General features: G+C 41.8%; 1 protein-coding gene across 1 annotated transcript; it reads right to left on the bottom strand.

Moving 5' to 3' along the window:
* Nucleotides 1–3671: 3671 nt before the first annotated feature.
* Nucleotides 3672–19265, bottom strand: PRPSAP2 (phosphoribosyl pyrophosphate synthetase associated protein 2). The gene is made up of 12 exons (XM_009286462.1): nt 19221–19265; nt 16983–17102; nt 16218–16368; nt 15012–15064; nt 14824–14890; nt 13631–13803; nt 12541–12656; nt 8964–9019; nt 6428–6576; nt 5615–5685; nt 4748–4894; nt 3672–4347 (listed from the first exon to the last, which is right to left on the bottom strand). The coding sequence occupies exons 3-12, from the start codon at nt 16334–16336 to the stop codon at nt 4189–4191; spliced, it is 1110 nt and encodes a 369-aa protein (XP_009284737.1). The 5' UTR covers nt 16337–16368; nt 16983–17102; nt 19221–19265; the 3' UTR covers nt 3672–4188.
* Between the last annotated feature and the right edge of the window lie 241 nt (nt 19266–19506).

Here is a 19506-nt window from a genome sequence, read left to right as displayed (position 1 = left end):
GGACACCCACGTCTCGTTGGAGCCACCAGGAGCACACGGGGCCGGTGGAGATAGGTGTTTGGCTCCAACGACCCCTCCCCAAGTTCAGAGCAGCCTAGGAGGAGACCCACCAGAAGAAAACAAGCTGGGTGGGCTCCAGCACCCTTCGTGCAATGAGGAGGGAAACGCAGCTCAGAGGACACGAATCCTGGCAGAAGGCGTACAGGGTGAGGGAAGGCGTGGGCAGGCGGTGAAGGCAGGGGCGCAGAAGGGGGAATTCGGTGGGAGGGGAATGGTGCTGGATGTCCCTGCTGCCCAGGTGTCACGAGAGGGACAGAGGTCTCTACTTACTGGCCACCATGCCATGTCCCTGCCAGCAAGGAAATAGCCACTGACGGTGTTCCTGTTCACCCTGCATGAAGACTGGGAGGAGAAAAGATCAGCACGGAGCACCCTTCCCCTACAAACCCAGACAAGACACCAAGAAACCAAGTCTCCCAGACAAGAAGCCAAGAGACAGGAGACTCTGGATAATTAATGGGAGCTCTGCAACTCAAGCTTAATTACACGAAACGGTGGCTGCACCCCGAGTACCCGGAGCCATGAATAGCAAAGGAGACACGCCGAGAGGGGGAAGCACGGAGGATGCGCCCGTCCTACCTCCATCCCGCGCAGACAGGTTGGCTAATAGGGCTCAGCTTTGGCTATGATTTTTCTGCAAGGCAGAGCAAATGGCTTTGGAGAGCCTTTGTCTGGAACTGCGGGGGTAGCCGAGGGCTTTTTCTGTTAAGCAGGGCATTTGTCTCAACACCCTTTAATAGACAAGCAGGAGATCTGCTTACGCCCAGCAGACCGGAGGCCAGGGGAGAGGTTTGCGCTGTCGTTAATGCCACCTCATTTTCAGGCTATAGGAGTCTTTCCATAGGGGGTGAAAGGGGCGGAGGGTTTGTACAACAGAACAGAGCAAATGCAGCACGACACACAAAATACAGAACAAGTGCAAACTACAACAGGAAAATAATAGAGGCTTTCAAAATATTCCATGCAGAAAAGCCAGCCCTGAAAAAAAAGACTGTTCAAAAAGGAAAGCGGAAAGTCAACAAGAGAAAACACTCTTACCCATATTCCCACTGCAACGTTTAAGGAAAAATAAACCACTACGACAACAAGATCAGCAACGCTGAACTGCTGTGCGGGGGTAAAGGATCCAGCAGTGGAATTGCCCTCCATCGTTCCTCTGCCTCCTCCTTCATCCTCGGCAAAAGCCTCACACAGACAGTCACTGAATCAGTAACTCGTTAGCGGCCTGAGGGCATTTATCATTAAACAAGCCGGCAGCAGGAGCTCCGCTTCCAAAGGCGCCTGGGTGGGCAGCCTGGCTGCCCGCTGCCTCCCTCCCCTTTCGGTTTCCCCACCTGAGGGAAGCACGGCCCGGGCGAGCACCTCTTGATTTCGGTGTCTCACAAACGAGCGGCTCTTTAATCCCCATTTCCTTGGGGTTTTCTGCTTCTTCTGCATTGCTCTTGCAGAAGCTGCAGGCTTCCAGCCCAAGCCGCCCCTGCAATGAATGCCTTTCTGCCGTGCAGACTCCCAGGACACGGGCTCCCGGCAGCCTCTTGCAGAGGTGCCTTAAATCTCGATATTGCTGGACAAGAAACTGCCAAGGCTTTTGTCTTCTATGAACTGTAAACCAAACCCCAGCATTTTTCTTGCAGATACTAAGTCTGGAAAGAATTTGCATGATCTTCTGACTAGTTAATTACTGTAGAAATTGCTGAATAAAGCGGGGGTTTTAAAGTGTTCTTTACATTTGAAGGAACCCAGAGAAAAACCTCTAAGAATAGCTGGCATTTCTGGGGATCTGGTATTTTTGCTCTGGGAAAAGCACGTGGAGTTTAGGTAGCTCTGCAGTTACATGGTGTAATGAAAGGGGTGGGAAAAATGTCCAAGTGAAGTCGCACGTGCTTTGCTCCCTTTCAACCACCCCAACACTATGAAAGGATCAGCGATCCGGTCTTACGACCGCGACTGTTCCCAAATTCTTGAGTCCTAATCAAGACAACAATTGCACTGCACGGAACTAGGCAAAGTTTGGGGTTTCCTACATGCTAAAGCAATGCTCAAACGCAGGAGTTACGTGAACGTCCGAGGTGGAGCCTCAGCACGCCAGCGAGGGCCGACCAGCAGAAACGCACACAGAAGAGACGAAGCTACTCCTCCAAAGGCCGACACGAAACAAGCAGCAGGGAACAACCTTTGAATTTAATGTTTTCGGTTATTTAGTAATCATACTGTTTTCTGCACTGAATGCTTCGCTGGCTCGTTTTCAGGTGGCAGCACACTTTCCAACCATGTATCACGAGGTTTCACTAATAAAATAAATACACTGCAACTAATATGTCCACGGCCGAGACAGGTCAGGGTATTTCTCCTCTCTCTGAAATAGCTGCTGAGGCACCCAAGCTCAACTGGAATTTAACCTGCATTAACACATTCAAAGTACATGTAAGTGTTAATACGTCAGCTTGGTGTGTTGATTAACATCGCTGAACTGTTTAATAACCTACTGTCATTAAAGTACAACCAGGTACAGCCTTGCATTTTGTCATTTCAGAGAGACAGAATGTACCTCTCCGGACAGGACTGCAAAAATCAAACAGAATAATCTTACGCAAAATAAGCTCACAGAATGAAGAACAGCATTAGCTGAACAGAAACGCGCAGCTGCTTAAATAAAATCACCATCTGACTTGCTGAATGTACCAACAAGATCAAGTACTGTAGATCTTTTAGCAGTATCTAGGTCTTCCAGTTCCCAGTGCTGTACCAAGACAGACAAGGGAAGGAAAAAAAACTGGTTTTATCCTTAAAAGCAAATGAACCTTCCAGAGCCCTTGGAAGTTTGTCTCAAGCAGAGAGAAATGGTGTCAACAAAGGTTAATTTTCACTTCTGGTTTTGAACATGCCAAAAGTTTTAGACTTATTTGTAGGACATTCTGATGGAGAGAGGTTAGACCAAACAACCCCTAAATGCTCAGTAATTCCACCACCATTTTCTCTGCAACAGGTCAGGAACTTCCAAGTCTCCGAGCCTGGAAGCTCACAGCGTGGCAGCTAGCCGGCCATTCCACACACGCGTACCTAAGGATGGTTGGGAAAACCAACCCCAACAAGTTAAGCTCTGCCTGTGACGAGCCGATTGGGATTTTACCAGCTGGAACCTCTGCCTCCCACAATATTCCCAACTCCCTGTGGTTCCTTGACATCCAGCCATAGATTCGGCTCCCTCCCACATTCCCTGAAGCAAAGCAGCACACTGGAAGCCTACTGTAACTGCCAAATTACAACTAATCTACAAACATTTGTGATAGCACCTGCAAGCGGATGGTGAAAGGTTGTATTTTGCGTTTTACAAGACTGCTCAGCAGCAGGCAGCTTGAAAAATGACAATGAGCATCTGTATTAGGGAAAAGCAGCCTCTCCTCCTCGTCTGCAGGCGTTTCACTATAACAACAAGCAAAACACATGTTATTCTTACTGCCAAGAAGCCCGAATCCTGGTCATATTCCAAAGCAACACATTAGCATAAAAGAATCAATTCACCTCGATTTCTTTCAGTAACGTAATACCTGCAAATCATTTTTAAGGGGACACACTTTAGAAGACAAGTGACTAGTACAGGAACATTTTTAGAAAGCTCACACAAAACAAATCTTTATTCTTTGTCGCAGAAAATAAATACAGGTGCATATTTCATATGCTTTTCTATAAAAGCACTCCTACAAAATCACTTAACTGCATACAACAGTACGACCTTTTTGGCTTTCAAAATGCAAATATTATACAGTCACTTCATTTTATTATCTTTTAAAGCACTTGTAGCAAGCAGCTTTGGAAAAGGAATGCTTAATTTAGAAGCCAAATTCTTGCCTCAAGTGTTTTGTGGGTTTTTTCCATCATGTATATAGTGCAACTAACCTAAAAGCAACTAGAACAGTTTTTTGTAAAATGTTTATTCCCCACCTACCCCCCCAAAAAAAAAACCTGCAAAGAAAAAAATTGCTCTTAAAAACTGTTCTACCTTGATACTTAAACCAAGAGAAAATGAAAAGTGGCTCAATAGAAATATTAAGGTAAGCATGATGCTTCACAGCTCATTATCTGTTCGCTTCCAGTTTGGCCCGGGGTGTTTCTTTAGAATAAAAAGCATTAATCATCCAGTCCTATATTTCTGAAAAGGTACGACATGGACTCCCCGTTATGGATCCTGCGAATGGCTTCTGAGAGGATCATGCTGATATCCACAGTCTTGATTTTAGGGCACTGGAGTTTTTGTATTTCATGGGGAATTGTGTTTGTAACAACCACCTACAGGAAGAAAAAAATGATCAGAAAGACGTAGCTCCATTATGTTTTCCACCTCCCCTATTAGAACTGCGAAAGGGAACGTCCCCGTATCCATGGATACTAATGGCACTGTCCTTCCTCCCTTTCATTCTGCCATGCAAGTCCAAAGGAAGGTACAAAAATACCCGCCACCCTGAAGGGAAAAGTCTGCTAATACTGGCAGTCCATCCTCCCACTACTTCCCTAGTTTCCCATTGCTATAGTTTAAGGATGCGCAGACGCTAGTATTCTAGCGTCTGAGCCCAGGAACCTCCCAGCTACATTCTTAATGCCAGTATATTTTAAGAATCAAGTCAGGAGAAAATCACTTGCTTGAAAAAAAACAAAATAATCTGATCAGAAATTCAGAATCCGTGCTTACTTCATCGATTGCAGACTCCTCTATCAGCCTGGGAGCATCTGAAGATAGCAGGCCATGTGTGGCCATTACAAAGATCTTGTAAGCCCCCCTTTCCTTCAGGGTCTCAGCTGCAGCAAGAAAGCTGTCAACGTCATCTATAATGTCATCCTGTCAAAATAAGATTGAGTCAGTGAAGAGTCACCACGTCCTCAGACAGATCAACCCAGCACACCCAGATTGACATTACATCTTTTTCGAGTGTAACAGTTTACAGCCAACGCAAAATGGACATTTTTATTGATGCCGTTCTTCAGACACCTGAGCTAGATGGTAGGTGCGAAAGAGCGGAAAAGCAGAGTGTCCAAAACTACTGCAACATCAAGGGGCAGAGGGATTGCTCCATGAGGGGAAGAGGGAAAAGCCAGGACAACCGACATTCATTCAAAAACCAAACTAACAGAAAATTGACCTTTTCCATTAAAAGCCCAGAGATTACACTCTGCTTTAGAGAAACCATAAGACTGCATCATATCTACTTCACTGGCATTTCTAAACTCACAGAATAGAAACATGGCGATTTTCCCCTCACCTGATGTATAAGCACCACCTGAAACTCCTCACCTTCAGAGGCAAGCACTTAAACAGAATTTTATCTGGCCTATTCATGGAAACAAGGTGCAAATGCTGCTTTTCAGCATGGATCACTTCATAGTTCACACAGTCAGCTTCAGTAAGCGTGCAGAATGCTGCCTCATGGTGTAAAAAGTGCAGTATTGAAAGCCCACCGTCAACCGAAGTTCAGTTGCTGACACCACAGAAAATCTACTCGATTTCTGCAACTTTAACACATTTAATATAATTTATCAAAAGCAATGGCATCTTACTTACCACGATGATCGCTATTCTTCCTCCTACATCTCCAACAACTGTGATGGGTGGTTTTTCCTTGGGAATCAGCACTTATTAATGGCAATTTTTTTTAGAGGGGTAGAGAGGAGAAAGAAAGAGAAAGTTTATACAATTTACTTCCAGTGTGGAAATGTCTGCTTTGCATGGGTCACCACTGTTATAGAGAGAAGTGAAGCAACAACTATTTCAACCATCACAGCATTACTGGGAAAAAACAGCAGGATTTTAGTACATAAATGATGTTTTTTTAAGCTTAGGCAAAGTATTAACTACATTCATTTACACCCAAATTCTTAACCAATTCAATTAATTCTTAATTTTAGTACAGAGAATAGAGTGGCTTGGAGACACGGCCAGTTCAATCACCCTACTGAGACCCAAACTAGGTTTACGCAACGAAGTTTTGCTGGTGCAGCTATAGATCACATCCACATTCAGCAAGGTTACTCTGTCAAGGCCCATGACAGAGCTACACTCAAACCCAGCGTCAGCTCAGCTTATTAGCTCTGTCCCCCAGAAAAATTCCAGCAGAAAAAGTAAATGGCAAAAAAGCGGGCCCTCCCTGCCAGGGGCTCTTCTGACTACCTGTAATGACGCAGCCCCTCCTACACAGGGGACAGTGCTCACGCACGGCCCGGCACTAAAACCAGACAAAGAACATCCAAAAGGAATCTTCCCCCCCCTGCTGTTTTTATAAGAACCACTCCTTTTTGATGGTCCATCGCTACCAGCCCCATCCCCCAAAACCACAAAAAATGATAGGTGAACACTTTCACACACAAACTTACTTACTGGGTATCTCCAAACTGGGATGAATAGCAGCTACATTTTTGGCTGTAGGTGGTGAGTGTCGACCATCCACCATGTCAGACTCAGCATCTTGAGCTTCCCCATGAATCACAGCAATTCCCAACCGTAAGCGCTCGGCAAATGACTGTGCCCTGTAGGGAAAGGGTTAAAACAAATAGAAATACATTAAATTTAAAAGAATTCACATACATACAATCCTTATCTACTTCCATTTTATTTCTAACGTTTCAGAGGAAAAATGGAATGATCCTAAAATTTTAGGAAAACACACAGAAGAAACCACTTGCCCCTTAGAATCTTGTTTTCACCAAGCTTGTGAGAGTCAGAAAAACCTTGAAAGTACCCATACTGGCCTTGAAGCAGAAGGATAAATGCTGCAAGTCACATAATTCTGATAACTCCCTTCTGTTTTGCCCAACGGTCAAAAACACATTTCCTAGCCTTCGGCATTCTTGAGATCCCATGCTTTAGCAGGTCTCATCCAACAGTAACCGAGAATAGCCTAGATGTCTGGATTGTCTACATTTAATAGGGAAAAAAATATTCACATGAAAACAGAAAACAAGTGTTCACCTATTTATTTTTAGCAAGGTGTGCACTAAATAAAGACGATATCCCTGACCTCACACATAACCTTAGATATCCTACAGAAAAGAGAATCCAGACGATTATTTTGCCTGACAATCCACTCTTCAAAGTTAAACAGCCTGGATTTTTACAAGATTACAAAAAGTTCCTTCACCTTGCAGGTATTTCTTCAACTAAAATGAGAAATTTATGTAAAGAAGCATAAGGTTAGCTGGGGGGAGTGGGGAAAGCAGAGAGTCGGGAAAATAGGAATTTCACAGACAGTGCTTGTCTGCATCCAGCATCCCAGATGCTGGAAGCAGCAAGGAAAAATTAGCAGATTCATCCTACCTTACCTTCCACACCCAAGAGTTCGGTATCTAGCCTAAGCCACTGATCTGGTCTCCTTCTGGTCAAAGTGAGACTGGCACGTCCAGAGTGAGTCACTTTGTTCTAACGTTAGCATCTAAGACCTGTGGCCTGAATCACCTCCTTTACGCTTAAGCCTCATTTCACTATCCAAACAACTCAAAGTCCAGAAAATAATACGCCCATCGTGATGCTCAGTTAATTAAAAATGAAGAATCTTCTGCCCTGAGGTTATCATACACTTAGGGTATTTTTTCAAGTAGTTAACTACAGATAAATTATGATTCCAAACTTTAAGAGTTATGACTTAGAAGGCATAATCCTATCAACGAAACCGTAATAGTTACTTTAAAATGCAATATTAAACTGAATAAAGTTCAAAGTAACAGTAAAATGATTTATTCATTTCCCAGTGAGCTCAGAAACCACAGAAACATTCTGAACTTCATCAAGCAAAGGTTCTCTTCCACAAGCAGACGTTCATCTGAAAAGCGTTCTCCTTGATTAGGCTGAAGCATTCAATCACCCTTTTCCAAATACAATGTACCTCCTCAAATACTACTCTTACATGCTCACATGTACATGTGAAGAAGCTAAACAATACAGCTCTGGGATCTTCTCCTACACAAATCGGCTACGTGTGCAACTCATCTGTCTGATCAGTTAAAGGTATGTGTAAACTATGTGCTGGCATGCACAATTACTTGACGAGCATGAAAATGCTTCAACAAATGTCTGCCTACTCCCAAGAGGCAAGACCGACACCAAGTAAAAGAAACAAAGACACGCAAATGTAACATAACTGGCCAAAACAAAAAAAATCACATAAAAAGTACTGCTGGAAAACAACTATGACAAAAGTTGTTCCCCTCACTATACTTCTACAAATTAAAGCATTTCTGATTTGCTATATAAAATAACAAAACCCCTTCTTACAAAGAGTGTCATGATTCCTTGGCATGAAAGTCTAGATAACTTTTCAACAAACTACTAGTTTGACGCCACAGCAAATACAGTATCTCTTAAACCATCATCCAACTCTTACAGCAGCAGTGTAATTCCAAAGAGTTTAGGAATAGTCAACCAAAAAGCTTTATGGATTAAGAACAGTCGTTCAGCCAACAAGGACTTCACAATCAAAATCATCTCACACATCAAATCCTGTTTCACCACGCTAGATGGTAAGCCATCTGTATTTAGGATCTGATCAACCATGTTATAAGTTATGACCATGCTAAGCAATTACTTTGGATTAATGGCGTTATACTTCCAGCCATTTTTCTTCATTTACAGCAGGAAATTTATAATGTCAACGCACACAAATGTAGTATGATTAAACACCTTCTTTATCCTAAGCACTGTATTGATTTACCTCATCCTTTTGTTTGTTTGGTTTTTACTCTCCTTAGATTTATTATGATTATAGCGATGATGTAAAAACTACACGTCTGACAAAGCAGAACTGGGAGGGATTTGAAGGCTGCATCTTCTCATTACTGGGTATCTGTCCTTCACTCGATCCTAAGAACAAAATCACGATAGAGATTTCCTGCTCTAACATAAGAGAGCAGATCTTACCCACCTCTTTGCAGACGCAGGTGATTTGGCCACAATTACAGCATTCCTGTAGTCTGGTATCTGTAGTAAATAACAGATAGCAATGTCTACTTCATATCTTTAGACAAATTTAAACTCAGTAAGAATCAGAGAACTTTATTTTGCCAGAAGAATTTTAAGCATCAAACATTTTACCTAACATAAGAAAGCAACCTCAAGATCCATGCTACATGATCAGAGTTCACAGCTCAGTAAAAACACATATTTAGAAAATTCAGATATTAACTTAAAACTGTAACCTTTCATAAACACCACGTTATATTACAGATTACACAAAAGTAACTGCTTTAGAAGAACATCAGGGCTACAAGCCCAAGTGTTAAAAGAAACAGGAAATCATCAAAATTAAAGTTTCCTGTTCAACTTAAATTGTCTTGTGCGTGCACGTGGCAGTCTTTAATCGCTTGAAAACATAGCATTTCATCTATTTCCTATTGTTTTTCAGAGTGCACCAAAAAAAGTAACGCCTCTCCATCACATCATTCTGACTATATGGACCATCAAAAGGGATCAAAATTCCACATTCACTGCACTGATCCTGGAGTCACAGACTAATATTGCTGCAAACCGTCTCCTACGCAGATCAGCACTAGAGGATGCTGCCGCAAATGCCGACAGCAGCAAAGTGGTAAGGCCAAGAAGTCTGGGTTTCATTTTGAGGTCCGACGGGTACTTCAGTCAGTCTTTGCTGCCCCTGCCCTGCCCCATTCTCATACTGGCTTTTCACTCCAGACTCCCCCTCTCCATTTAGCCAGCATTTTAGTCCCCATCTCTCAAAAGTTTCTTATCCTAGTCTCCATTTTCCCTGCAAACAGTGACTCCACATCAGACTCGTCTTTCCTCGTTCGTAACAACTTGAGCATTCCACCACTTGCACTTCCAGTCCTCCTTTCTAACAGCTATCTATGCTCCCTCTAAGACCTCATCTTACCCCCTTGCTTGCAAACTCAGCATTTTCCTTCACTGTGCTGCCCTGGGACGATCTGTCTGCCACAGAGAGCAGCATACAGAGAACCTGTCTGTCCTTCTGTCGGCTGCCATAACGATAGTCCACAGCCACTCTCAGCTGCAACAGCAAGCAAAGTCCTACAGAGCAGATCCAATCCTCAGAATCCCAGTGTTAAGGGACGGAAGACTCTTTAAAAAATACCTGCAAATTGATCTGTTACAGTTGTAATTTCACAAATTTGGGGGGATGATACCCTGACATGCAGTTCATCGCCTTGCTGTCACATGTCCCAGAGCATAGAAATAGTTGGGGTTTTTTTCCAAACACAAGCAAGATCAGTTCTTCCACAACCTTATCCTCAAACATACAAACCACACTGGCTGAATATTTCCAAAGGCAGCCTACCTGAAATAGGCATGGGAAAGAAAAAATTAAGTTCTGAATTTGGGCATGGGCCTAACCAACTGAAAACAAGAGCTTTTCTGAGGACGTGTCAGGCAACATTAATAATCCTCAATGCTACTAACTCCACCTATAATACTGGGAATTCAGCATGTTCTGTCCTTTACAAACACAACAGGCCACAAAGATTAACATGATGGAAGGTATGGACAAGGCAGGGCCTGTCACTTGACATAATAAAGGCTTTGATCTTGTTCAGACATCATTGCCTCATTTTTCCCCTGCCAAATTATCCAATTTGTTCTCAGCTCTTTAAAAATGAAGTCAGAAAGGCAGAAATGTCATCCCAAAGACATCAACAACTCCTTGTAACAAAGAGCTACGTCACTCTAAGATTAACATGTACACACAGGACAGATAGAAGACACTAAGTATTGAACCTTTGCTAAGCATACAAAGGAAAATCACCAAATTATTTTTATACCACATAAATTTCACTGACTGGACTGTCTTAATCCCAGAACACCAAGTAATTCTCTTCACACCTATGCCTAAATTCCCGACAGGGAACAACTACAAGCCCTCATCCTCTTAACTTTCAGTTAAATGCTTTTCAAGTGACCTCCATTCTTATCAAGCTGGACTCTATTTCATGCTACTCAATATACCCCATCACAACTCCCATTTGAAACGTTTTTCGTGCTTTGGCATTCACAATGCAGGATATACAGCAAGCTGCTGCCACTGTGAACTTGAGATGAATACTAAATTCCTCCTGAGCAGCACTGGATGAAACTTTTAAGAATAGATACTATAAGTGACCTGGGTGGTGAAGGTACTTGCCAGTATAGATCCCATGTGATCAGATACATTCAGTCAACTCTAGTTTTAGCAAGTCATCTCATGGACAAGCAGAGGAATGATGAAAAACTGAAAGTATCTTTAAGACCTCTCTACACATGCTTCAGCAGATCTCTACAAATGTTCATTTGTTAGACTGCACAGCAGTGCCAGGCTCAAAGCTGCAACAATTCTTTGTAAACCGCTAAGAGCTCATGTATCAAAATGTGCTTCAAGATTAAACCAGGAACATGATCTTGTTATCGACCATAATCCATACATTCAAGCAGCATATAAAGGCACAACTTGTCTTGTGTCTGCGTATTCGGTTTTCCACTTTTTTCTTTTTTTAACTTATGAAGTGCTTACAATGTGCAATACTTCTCTCCTGGTATTCAAGATGAATGACGGTGGCAAAGCCAGAGCCTGGAGTTTTGTTCTATCATCCTCTGACTCTATTACCAAATGAAATGATAACAATAGATTCAAATGGTAACTGATTCCCCAAACAGATTTTAACACTGTCACAACAAGATCATGTTGGCTTGGTTTTGGGTTTGGGTTTTTTTTGTTTTGGTTTTTTTTTGGTTTTTCAAATTGAGGCATTCATATCTCTATAAAAAGAAATAGCTTGGATTCCAAAGAGTGAGCTAAACTTTTTCTCTCACCAGGAAGAAAGCATTTGCTTAATTCCAAATTATCATTAGTCAGAGGCATAATATGCATCTTATACCTACAATTATCATTTGCACAATTTGTGTATGACTCTACCAGCAGCACTTCTCAAAGCACTTATAAAAATAAGCTGGAGAAATGGACGCACAGAACATCAGAAGTTAAGCTCCTCAAGTCAAGACATGCTGAACAAAGAGCAGGTGAAGATTTCCACGCAAGAAGTCATCTGTCCTTACTTTCAGAGTATGATCGATAGGCTCTCTCATAGTTTACAACTTAACTTCCAAAGTGTTTTCATAACGCGATATAAATTACACCTGCACAAGCAGTCCATCCTATAAACGTCAAGGAAACGGGAAATAGGAAAGGAAGAGGACATCAAGAGCAAGAAAATCCTCATTTTTTTTTTAATACTAGCTAGGGGAATATATCTAAGAAGACAGAACAGCATCACTGCGTGGATGAGAAAACGCCAGCTCTTCACGAAAGCAAAACTTAAGCCTGCGGGGAAGAGAAGAACCAACTGCCCCAATACCACTCTCTGCCCCAACATGACCTTTCCCCCTTTAAAATTCTATTTGAAGAGTTAGTCTTTTCAGAGGAATTTGTTTCAGAAGCCTTGAGACATGACAGAAAATAATTTTAAAAAGCAACTGTAATAGCAAGCCTTCCTCACCTCTTCTTGGATGTACTGTAGTAAAAACGGAGATGCTCTCAAGTTATCAACTGGAATATTGAAGAAGCCCTGTATTTCCTTCTGATGTAAATCCATGGTAATAAGATGAGTCAGTCCTTTAAAAAAAAAATAAAAAGACATACAGAGAAGCACATCAAGAAAAGCAAGAGAGAACAACAGACACACACTTTATTTCTCTAGCAAGTTTCACTGAAGTTTGTCCAGAACAAAATCTCTAAGCTGCATTACAACAAGAATACTATACTTAGTGAAAGTACGTAGCATATTAACTATGTCCCTTTTAAGTACACCGGCATTATCATGTTTCGAGATTTCTACAGTGTCCTTTTAAAAAGAACCTCAGAACACTCTACATAATTGACTCAGTAGTGCCACACTGAGGCAGGTAAGATCTTTCTCCATTCAACATGTGACAAAATGGAAGCACTAGTAAGATAAATTGTCCTCTGCCACATAGCAAGGCCCCGGCACAGCTAACATTCAAGTTCTGAACTCCTGAAAAATGGGCCCAAATCCTAATCATCGAAATACTTCTCTCAAAATAAGAAACCAGATCCCACTGTGTTCATTGTAACTGCCCATTTTTCCCAGGGACAGGAGCAAAAGGAAAGGAGCAGAAAAGAAAATGTGTTGAAGGCTGTGAAAATGAATAATCTCATTCTCCCACATCATCTCAAATGTAAAGGACAGATACAAAGCACACTCATCCAACAGGTAAAAAACAGGCTAGAAATGACAAAGCACAACTGTTTGAGAGTGTTAGAAAGGCAAAGAACAGTATTACGAGAGAGAGATACCATGGCCCAAAGCAGCAGAGTCCAGCAGACTCATTTTGCCAGCTTGGTAGTACACAATGTAAAATGGCTGTTACAAGTTTGGTTTTTTTATGAACTCATAATTTGGAAACATTTCTAATTACATTCTCCTTTGTATGTGGGTTTTAAAGTAACAAAAAACTTGGCAGTTATTTTTAAACAGAGTCCCAACTTGTGCACAGACCTCTAAACCTGAAAGCTGACAGCAGGAGCCCCCGTTGACCTGATTATTTCATAATAACCTGCATTCTTACCAGCTTTGCACATCATTGAAGCCAGTAATTTAGACACAATGGAGCCCCTTTTCCTCATCTTGCACTGTTTGCTGTAGGGGAAGTAAGGAATCACTCCAATAATGCTTTTGGCACAGGAGGTTTTACAAGCGTACACCATGATCAGGAGTTCCATGATCGTAGTATTCACATCCCTGGAACGAGAAGCATCTAGTTCTGTATCTCGTGCATAAAAATCCTGTAATCAACACAGTATCTATACCCACTCCAGGGATTTCACTCCAGGGTAGTAGAGAGTATGGTGACTGAGCAATCTTCACTAAGAATCCAGCTGTGCACCTCAGGATGGCAAGTGCCCTGGACCCAGCATTTTAATTCTTACTAGAATTACACTTCATGAAATAATGAAATATCTCACTTGGCTTTTTTGGGCAATTCAGCAGTTTTTGTTATACCATTTTCAGGCTTTTAGCAATACAGCATGTTGCTGTTAACAAAGCAGTCCATAATTTATCCCCAACATCTATTTCTATTATGCACAAAACAAAATTTATTTTTTTATATAGATAAGCTTTTTTTTAAAAAAAAAAAAGTTTCAGACTTTACAACATATTCCTCTACTGTTCAAGCCAACAGCAGGCTAAATATTTAACAATTACCATCTATTTTCTGCCCTAAATGAAAATATTGAGGAGGGTACCTTTTTAGATGAGAACTGGTCATCAACTAAGAGACCTACTATTTCTGTTTCCATTAGAAATTAAAAAAAAAAAAAAGTCTTAGCATAAAAAAAAAGTTTTTTCTGAATCACGGGACACATTGCCTAGGAAATGCTCCTCCTACATTTGGAACTTTTTAACGGTGCTGGAGACGGGGTAGCTGAAAAGGGAAGAATTTAAAGAGAATGACATAAGCAAAAGAATGCACTTGGCAAAAGAATGCAGAGACCCAGGGGAAAGTTTCATTGACATGTTCACTGAAAATGAAAATAAGAAGGTTAGCTTATACTGAAGTCTTCTTTGTGCACATATCAAAAAAACAAAACAAACCACCAAACAACCCAAAAAACCCACAAAGAGAAGCCTCTATCTAGTTAATCTAAGCTTATTATACCGTATCATATACATAAAATGCAAAGAAAAATTAAAACAGAAGCATTCTTATGGACAGCCCATGTCAAAATGCTAGCACAGTGTCTTTAAACAGTTACTCACTTTGAGACTGTTTGGATGATAAATACATCCTTTCCTCTCACAGACTCCTGAATCTGCACTCTTGTTTCTGCCAAGAAGAGAAATATGTAATAATTGCAATAGCAAAATTCAACAGTCTAAGAAAAGGGGAGCCAATACATACACGTCATAGTTAGGTAAGTTTCCAGTTTTGACAATTAAATGCTCACCTCTGTTTGGCTCTTGATAAACCTGAACCTTCCCCATCTCAACTCCTAAGCGCCTGCAGGAGCAGAAAAAATGGAAGTCAATATGGGAAAATGAAGGGCACAACAAATGCAAAGCCCATACAATGCAATACTTACTGAAAAGGCTATATTTTACAGGAGAAAACCAAGAAAAAAAAACCCAAACCATAAAACCAGTAATTATAGTGGAAATCTCTTAACAAAGCATCTAAATTTCCAGACGCTGCACTGCAGCCTAAGCTAAACTCATTTTCAAGCCAAGCTCAGAAGAACGAGCAACGGAAAAAATGATGCTTGATTACTAAATTATGTAACAATTTCTAATTTTTAATATGCATTTCTATATACATTCTCTATATATTGCCATATATATGTGTATGCACATGGCAACATAAACATGCACAATGCTTAAAAGACCGCTTTTAAATCATTCTTCTCTATAGAAAAAATGTCAACGTAGAGTGAATAGAAAATACTAGCGAGCTCTGTTTGATGAATAACGGAAGACTAATGTCTGCTATGTCTATTCCACTTCAGTATTAGCACAAGCCCCCATCACTAAAAAAAGGAGACAATCGAGTATGCTATGCACTCATGCCCAAGTCCTTGCAATGCATAATTTCAGCTCCTTTGCACTCCCCTTTCTCCTCCTATCTATATCTAACTTTATGTACGTAGGCCTCAGGAAGAAACCCATCATGTACAATACTCCTGGTAATGTTACGCATCCTAATACTGCTATAGTAGCATGGCAAAAATTTCCTTAAGCCATAGAAGTTCTGCTGAAGCTATTCATGCATTTAAAGCTGAACAAATGCCCCCATCTAAAATACACAGTGAGCAGGATGGATGCAGCTTTGCCATCTAAGAAAACTGCTACAAGGAGAACGAGAAAATGATAAAAACTTCTGCCATGATTTTTTAACGCTATCCAAACAATTTTCCCACATGTTCTCTACAACATACTGCAGCCAATCACAACCTGCCACCGAACAATTTAAACACAAGTTATTTTATTTGTTATTGATCTGTTGAAATACGCTATGCAATACAGTACACTAGATGTTCTTGCAAACCATGGCAGTTTTCCTGTGTAACTTTCCTTAAACAGAGAAATCAGTCTTCAGTAAAATAAGTCCCATCATAATAACACCAAGATTCTAAGCTGCCCTGCAGGATTTTACTTACTCAGCAATCCTCTTTGATAGTTCCATACATGACGAATTGGAATTAGCTGAAAACAGCACCAGTCCACCCTTGGTTATATTCATGATGGCTCCAATTTCAGTTGATGGCACACAAAACATCAAACCTAAGTTGTTTTGCCGCTTCTAAAAGACTGCAAGATATCAAAGGTCTGTTAAAGCCACAATGTTAAAAACAAAAAAGAAACAAATTTTCTCTGTTGAGAAAGTGAAGTGTTTCCCATAAGCCTGTATTTCCCAGCATCCTTAATATTTGTTATCACCACTTTAATAGTACCAGGAATATATCCTTACAGAACGTTGTGACCCACAAGCCATGCTGTTTAGTGACCTAGCTCAGCATACCTAACGATATGGCACGAAGAAGGGGACTTCAGCCTGCCTTGCCTTCCTTCTCCTGCCCCCAAGCTTTATGCACCCTCCAGCAGAATGCTTCCCTGGAGGCCTCCGAAGATCCCCCCAGACAATCTCCTAACTTCAACAGGTTTTTTCTTGTTTTTTTTTTCTTTTTTAAAATGTTTTCCTCAGGCTATCATCTAGTAACACAGATTCTCTTTTCCATCAGCTTGTCGAGTTCATGCTCCAGAACTGAGCAACGTTTACTGACTTTTTCAAGATCACAAAGCCAGTCAGAGGTAGAACTGAGCTAAACAGAGCTCCTGGGTCCTGGCTCTGCTAAACTGGCTAGAAGAGTCTATTTCCATAGCTGCGCATCTTTCCATCACTTTGCAATAAATTATAAACTTACAAATAAGGATGAAATGTAAGGAAGAGTTCAATGAAGTTGGTAGCTGTAAATAATGACCTCTTGCACAATGCATCCAAGTGGTGAAGCAGTTGTTGTCATTCTTTGATACTAATATTTCTCCTGTGAAAACAGGAGAAAAATATCAAGAGGGAATCTATGCAATTTTTTTTCCCAAATAAAGGCACAAACCATTAATCCCGCCAAGGATTTGATGGGATTCCATCTTGACACTTTTTATTCTTGTTACATTGCATTTTCATGAATTCTTCTACTATTTGTTCAAATAAAAGAAAAAAAAAACACATTGACCAGCAGCCACTGATAGATCGAAGTAGCATTCAACTCAAAAAAATCCTAGGCTACAGCACTTCACTTTTGCTGTATAAATAGTCCAATCCTTCATCATCCATTTCAGCATTATGTAGGGGACTGAAAATATCAAATACAAGTGGCATAATTCAGAACAAAGTAAACAGAAGTCAGGATAAATCAGTAACTTCTTTCCTGGTAAACAACTCCCTGCTGAGAAACATAATTATCTAATAGTCACACGTAATCCGTTACAAAAACCTGATGGTGTATCAACTATTAAATACTCCAAAACAGCATCTAAAAGAAAAACATACATCATACTTACAGGAACAGCTGGCTAACTCTATAAACTCATTCAGCCCACCTTTGCAACGAGACATACTCTTGCTCAGTTTGACCTCATCACAGAAACTGTACCCAATTCATTCTCAATTAAGAGCTAAAGTGAAGTCAGGAACTTCCTAACAACAAATCTCTTCATCAAGAGGCTGTGCTATGCTCAGTTGCTCTGAGTGAAAACCTGCCTGTCATCAAAACCTCCAAAATGTGCAGAAAGAGAGCACAAGTAGCTACAACTTCAGCAACAGAATTTGAACGCCTAGATGTTTCGACTCTCCTAGAACGTGGTGTACCCCCCTTTACCACTAAAGCAAGACCCCATCCCTTTCAGCCTTTGCTTTCAGATGAGAAGAAAAAAAAAAAAATCCTAGAAGGCAGTATGGTTACAGACATCCAGTCTAAAGCTCAGCTATATCCCTATGTCATTCCCAAACTAAGTACCCAACAATTTAAGGAGAATTAAAAACATCTGTCTTAGCTAGTGTTTCTTCCTTTGGTCTGCTGCACACTTACTCTAACTCCCAGCTGTTAACTAATGTCCCTCATCCGTCAAATATTTATAATGGTATTAAAGATACATCTTAAATCCAACAAAGCAAGCATGTACTAGAAATGCTTTTAGGTCTCAAAACAACACCTGAAAGCACCCTGCTTGTGTGATTAGATGGGAACAACGTAGAGACAACTTTCAATGTTACTAAAAGTATTCACGTGGTGTTCTGAAGACACAGGTTTTTTTCCAATTGTGTTACCTTCTTTTCTCCATGGATGAGGGAAATGAGAGTTAAGAGAGCTGCTGAAAGACAAGAGTTGTTGGTTCCTGATTATTGTTCAGGGTGCATTTTACACCACAGTAAGACACTGACATATTCACAAGCAACACTGAACATAGCTCTTCACATAACCATAGGTCAACTTTCTGGCAGATGTACTTCAGCAGCAAGAAGTGGGCTACAGTGTGTGTGTGGCGGGGAGAAGCTGCATTTGTAGAGGTATATTGATGTATCAACCTTGAAACAGGTGTTGGGATGACAATAAGCTCACAAAACTTTATTAGATGTGTAAAGACATGACTCCACAGGGTATGTGGGACCATAACCCTCTGGCTTGAGGTGGACAAATCTTCCAAGCCTGCAGCAGATTTGGGAGAACACACGCACCACAGAGCAGGCTGCAGCCTGCAAACTCCTACCCTTTCTTCTGGGCTGCACACAGTTACACAGACACATCATGATGAACACAATAATTTCTGGACTGGGCACACATGACACCCTACTCCCACTGGCTTTACACCACGAATTGAGCATGTCCACACAGAAAGCAACAGAGGCAGGAATAACTGTCTGGGATAACCACGGTACTGAACAATTGATTCCCACGGGCTGGAGGAAAACTGAACCTCATCACCCATCTCCCCACGGGGAATTTCCCCGGCCCCAGAAGGGCCCTCCACACTAACCTATCGCCCTGGGCTAAACGGCAGAGGGTCGACCCTTCCACCCCACACCTCCCTACAAGTCCTTCAGCTACTCCAGGTGGGTTACACACGCCCTGGGGAGGGAAGCCCGCCCAGGCACCCCAGGGTACCTGAGGATCCCTTCCCTCCTCTCGGGGGAGAGGCCTGGGCACGCCGCAGCCCCCAGCGTGGGAGCGAGCACGCCGCTCCCCTTCACCTGTAGGGCTGGAGGACAGCGAGGAGCCGCCGGTCGCAGAGCAGAGAAGCGGCCCAGGAGAGGGGCCCCCCTCCCACAGGGCCCCTGAGGGAAGGGCGACGAAACCCCTTCCTCAGGCGGCGGAACCCTGTGTGGGGAAGGGGAGAGAGCACTGAGGAAGGAGGATGTCCTGCCCTCACACAGCCGGCTGAAGTGGGCTG

This window comes from Aptenodytes forsteri, unplaced genomic scaffold, assembly GCF_000699145.1.
Source record: "Aptenodytes forsteri isolate BGI_AS27 unplaced genomic scaffold, ASM69914v1 Scaffold55, whole genome shotgun sequence".
In the NCBI taxonomy this organism is placed as follows: Eukaryota; Metazoa; Chordata; class Aves; order Sphenisciformes; family Spheniscidae; genus Aptenodytes; species Aptenodytes forsteri.
The sequence above is the reverse complement of the archived record's forward strand: the minus strand, read 5'-3'. Positions and strand labels throughout refer to the sequence as shown.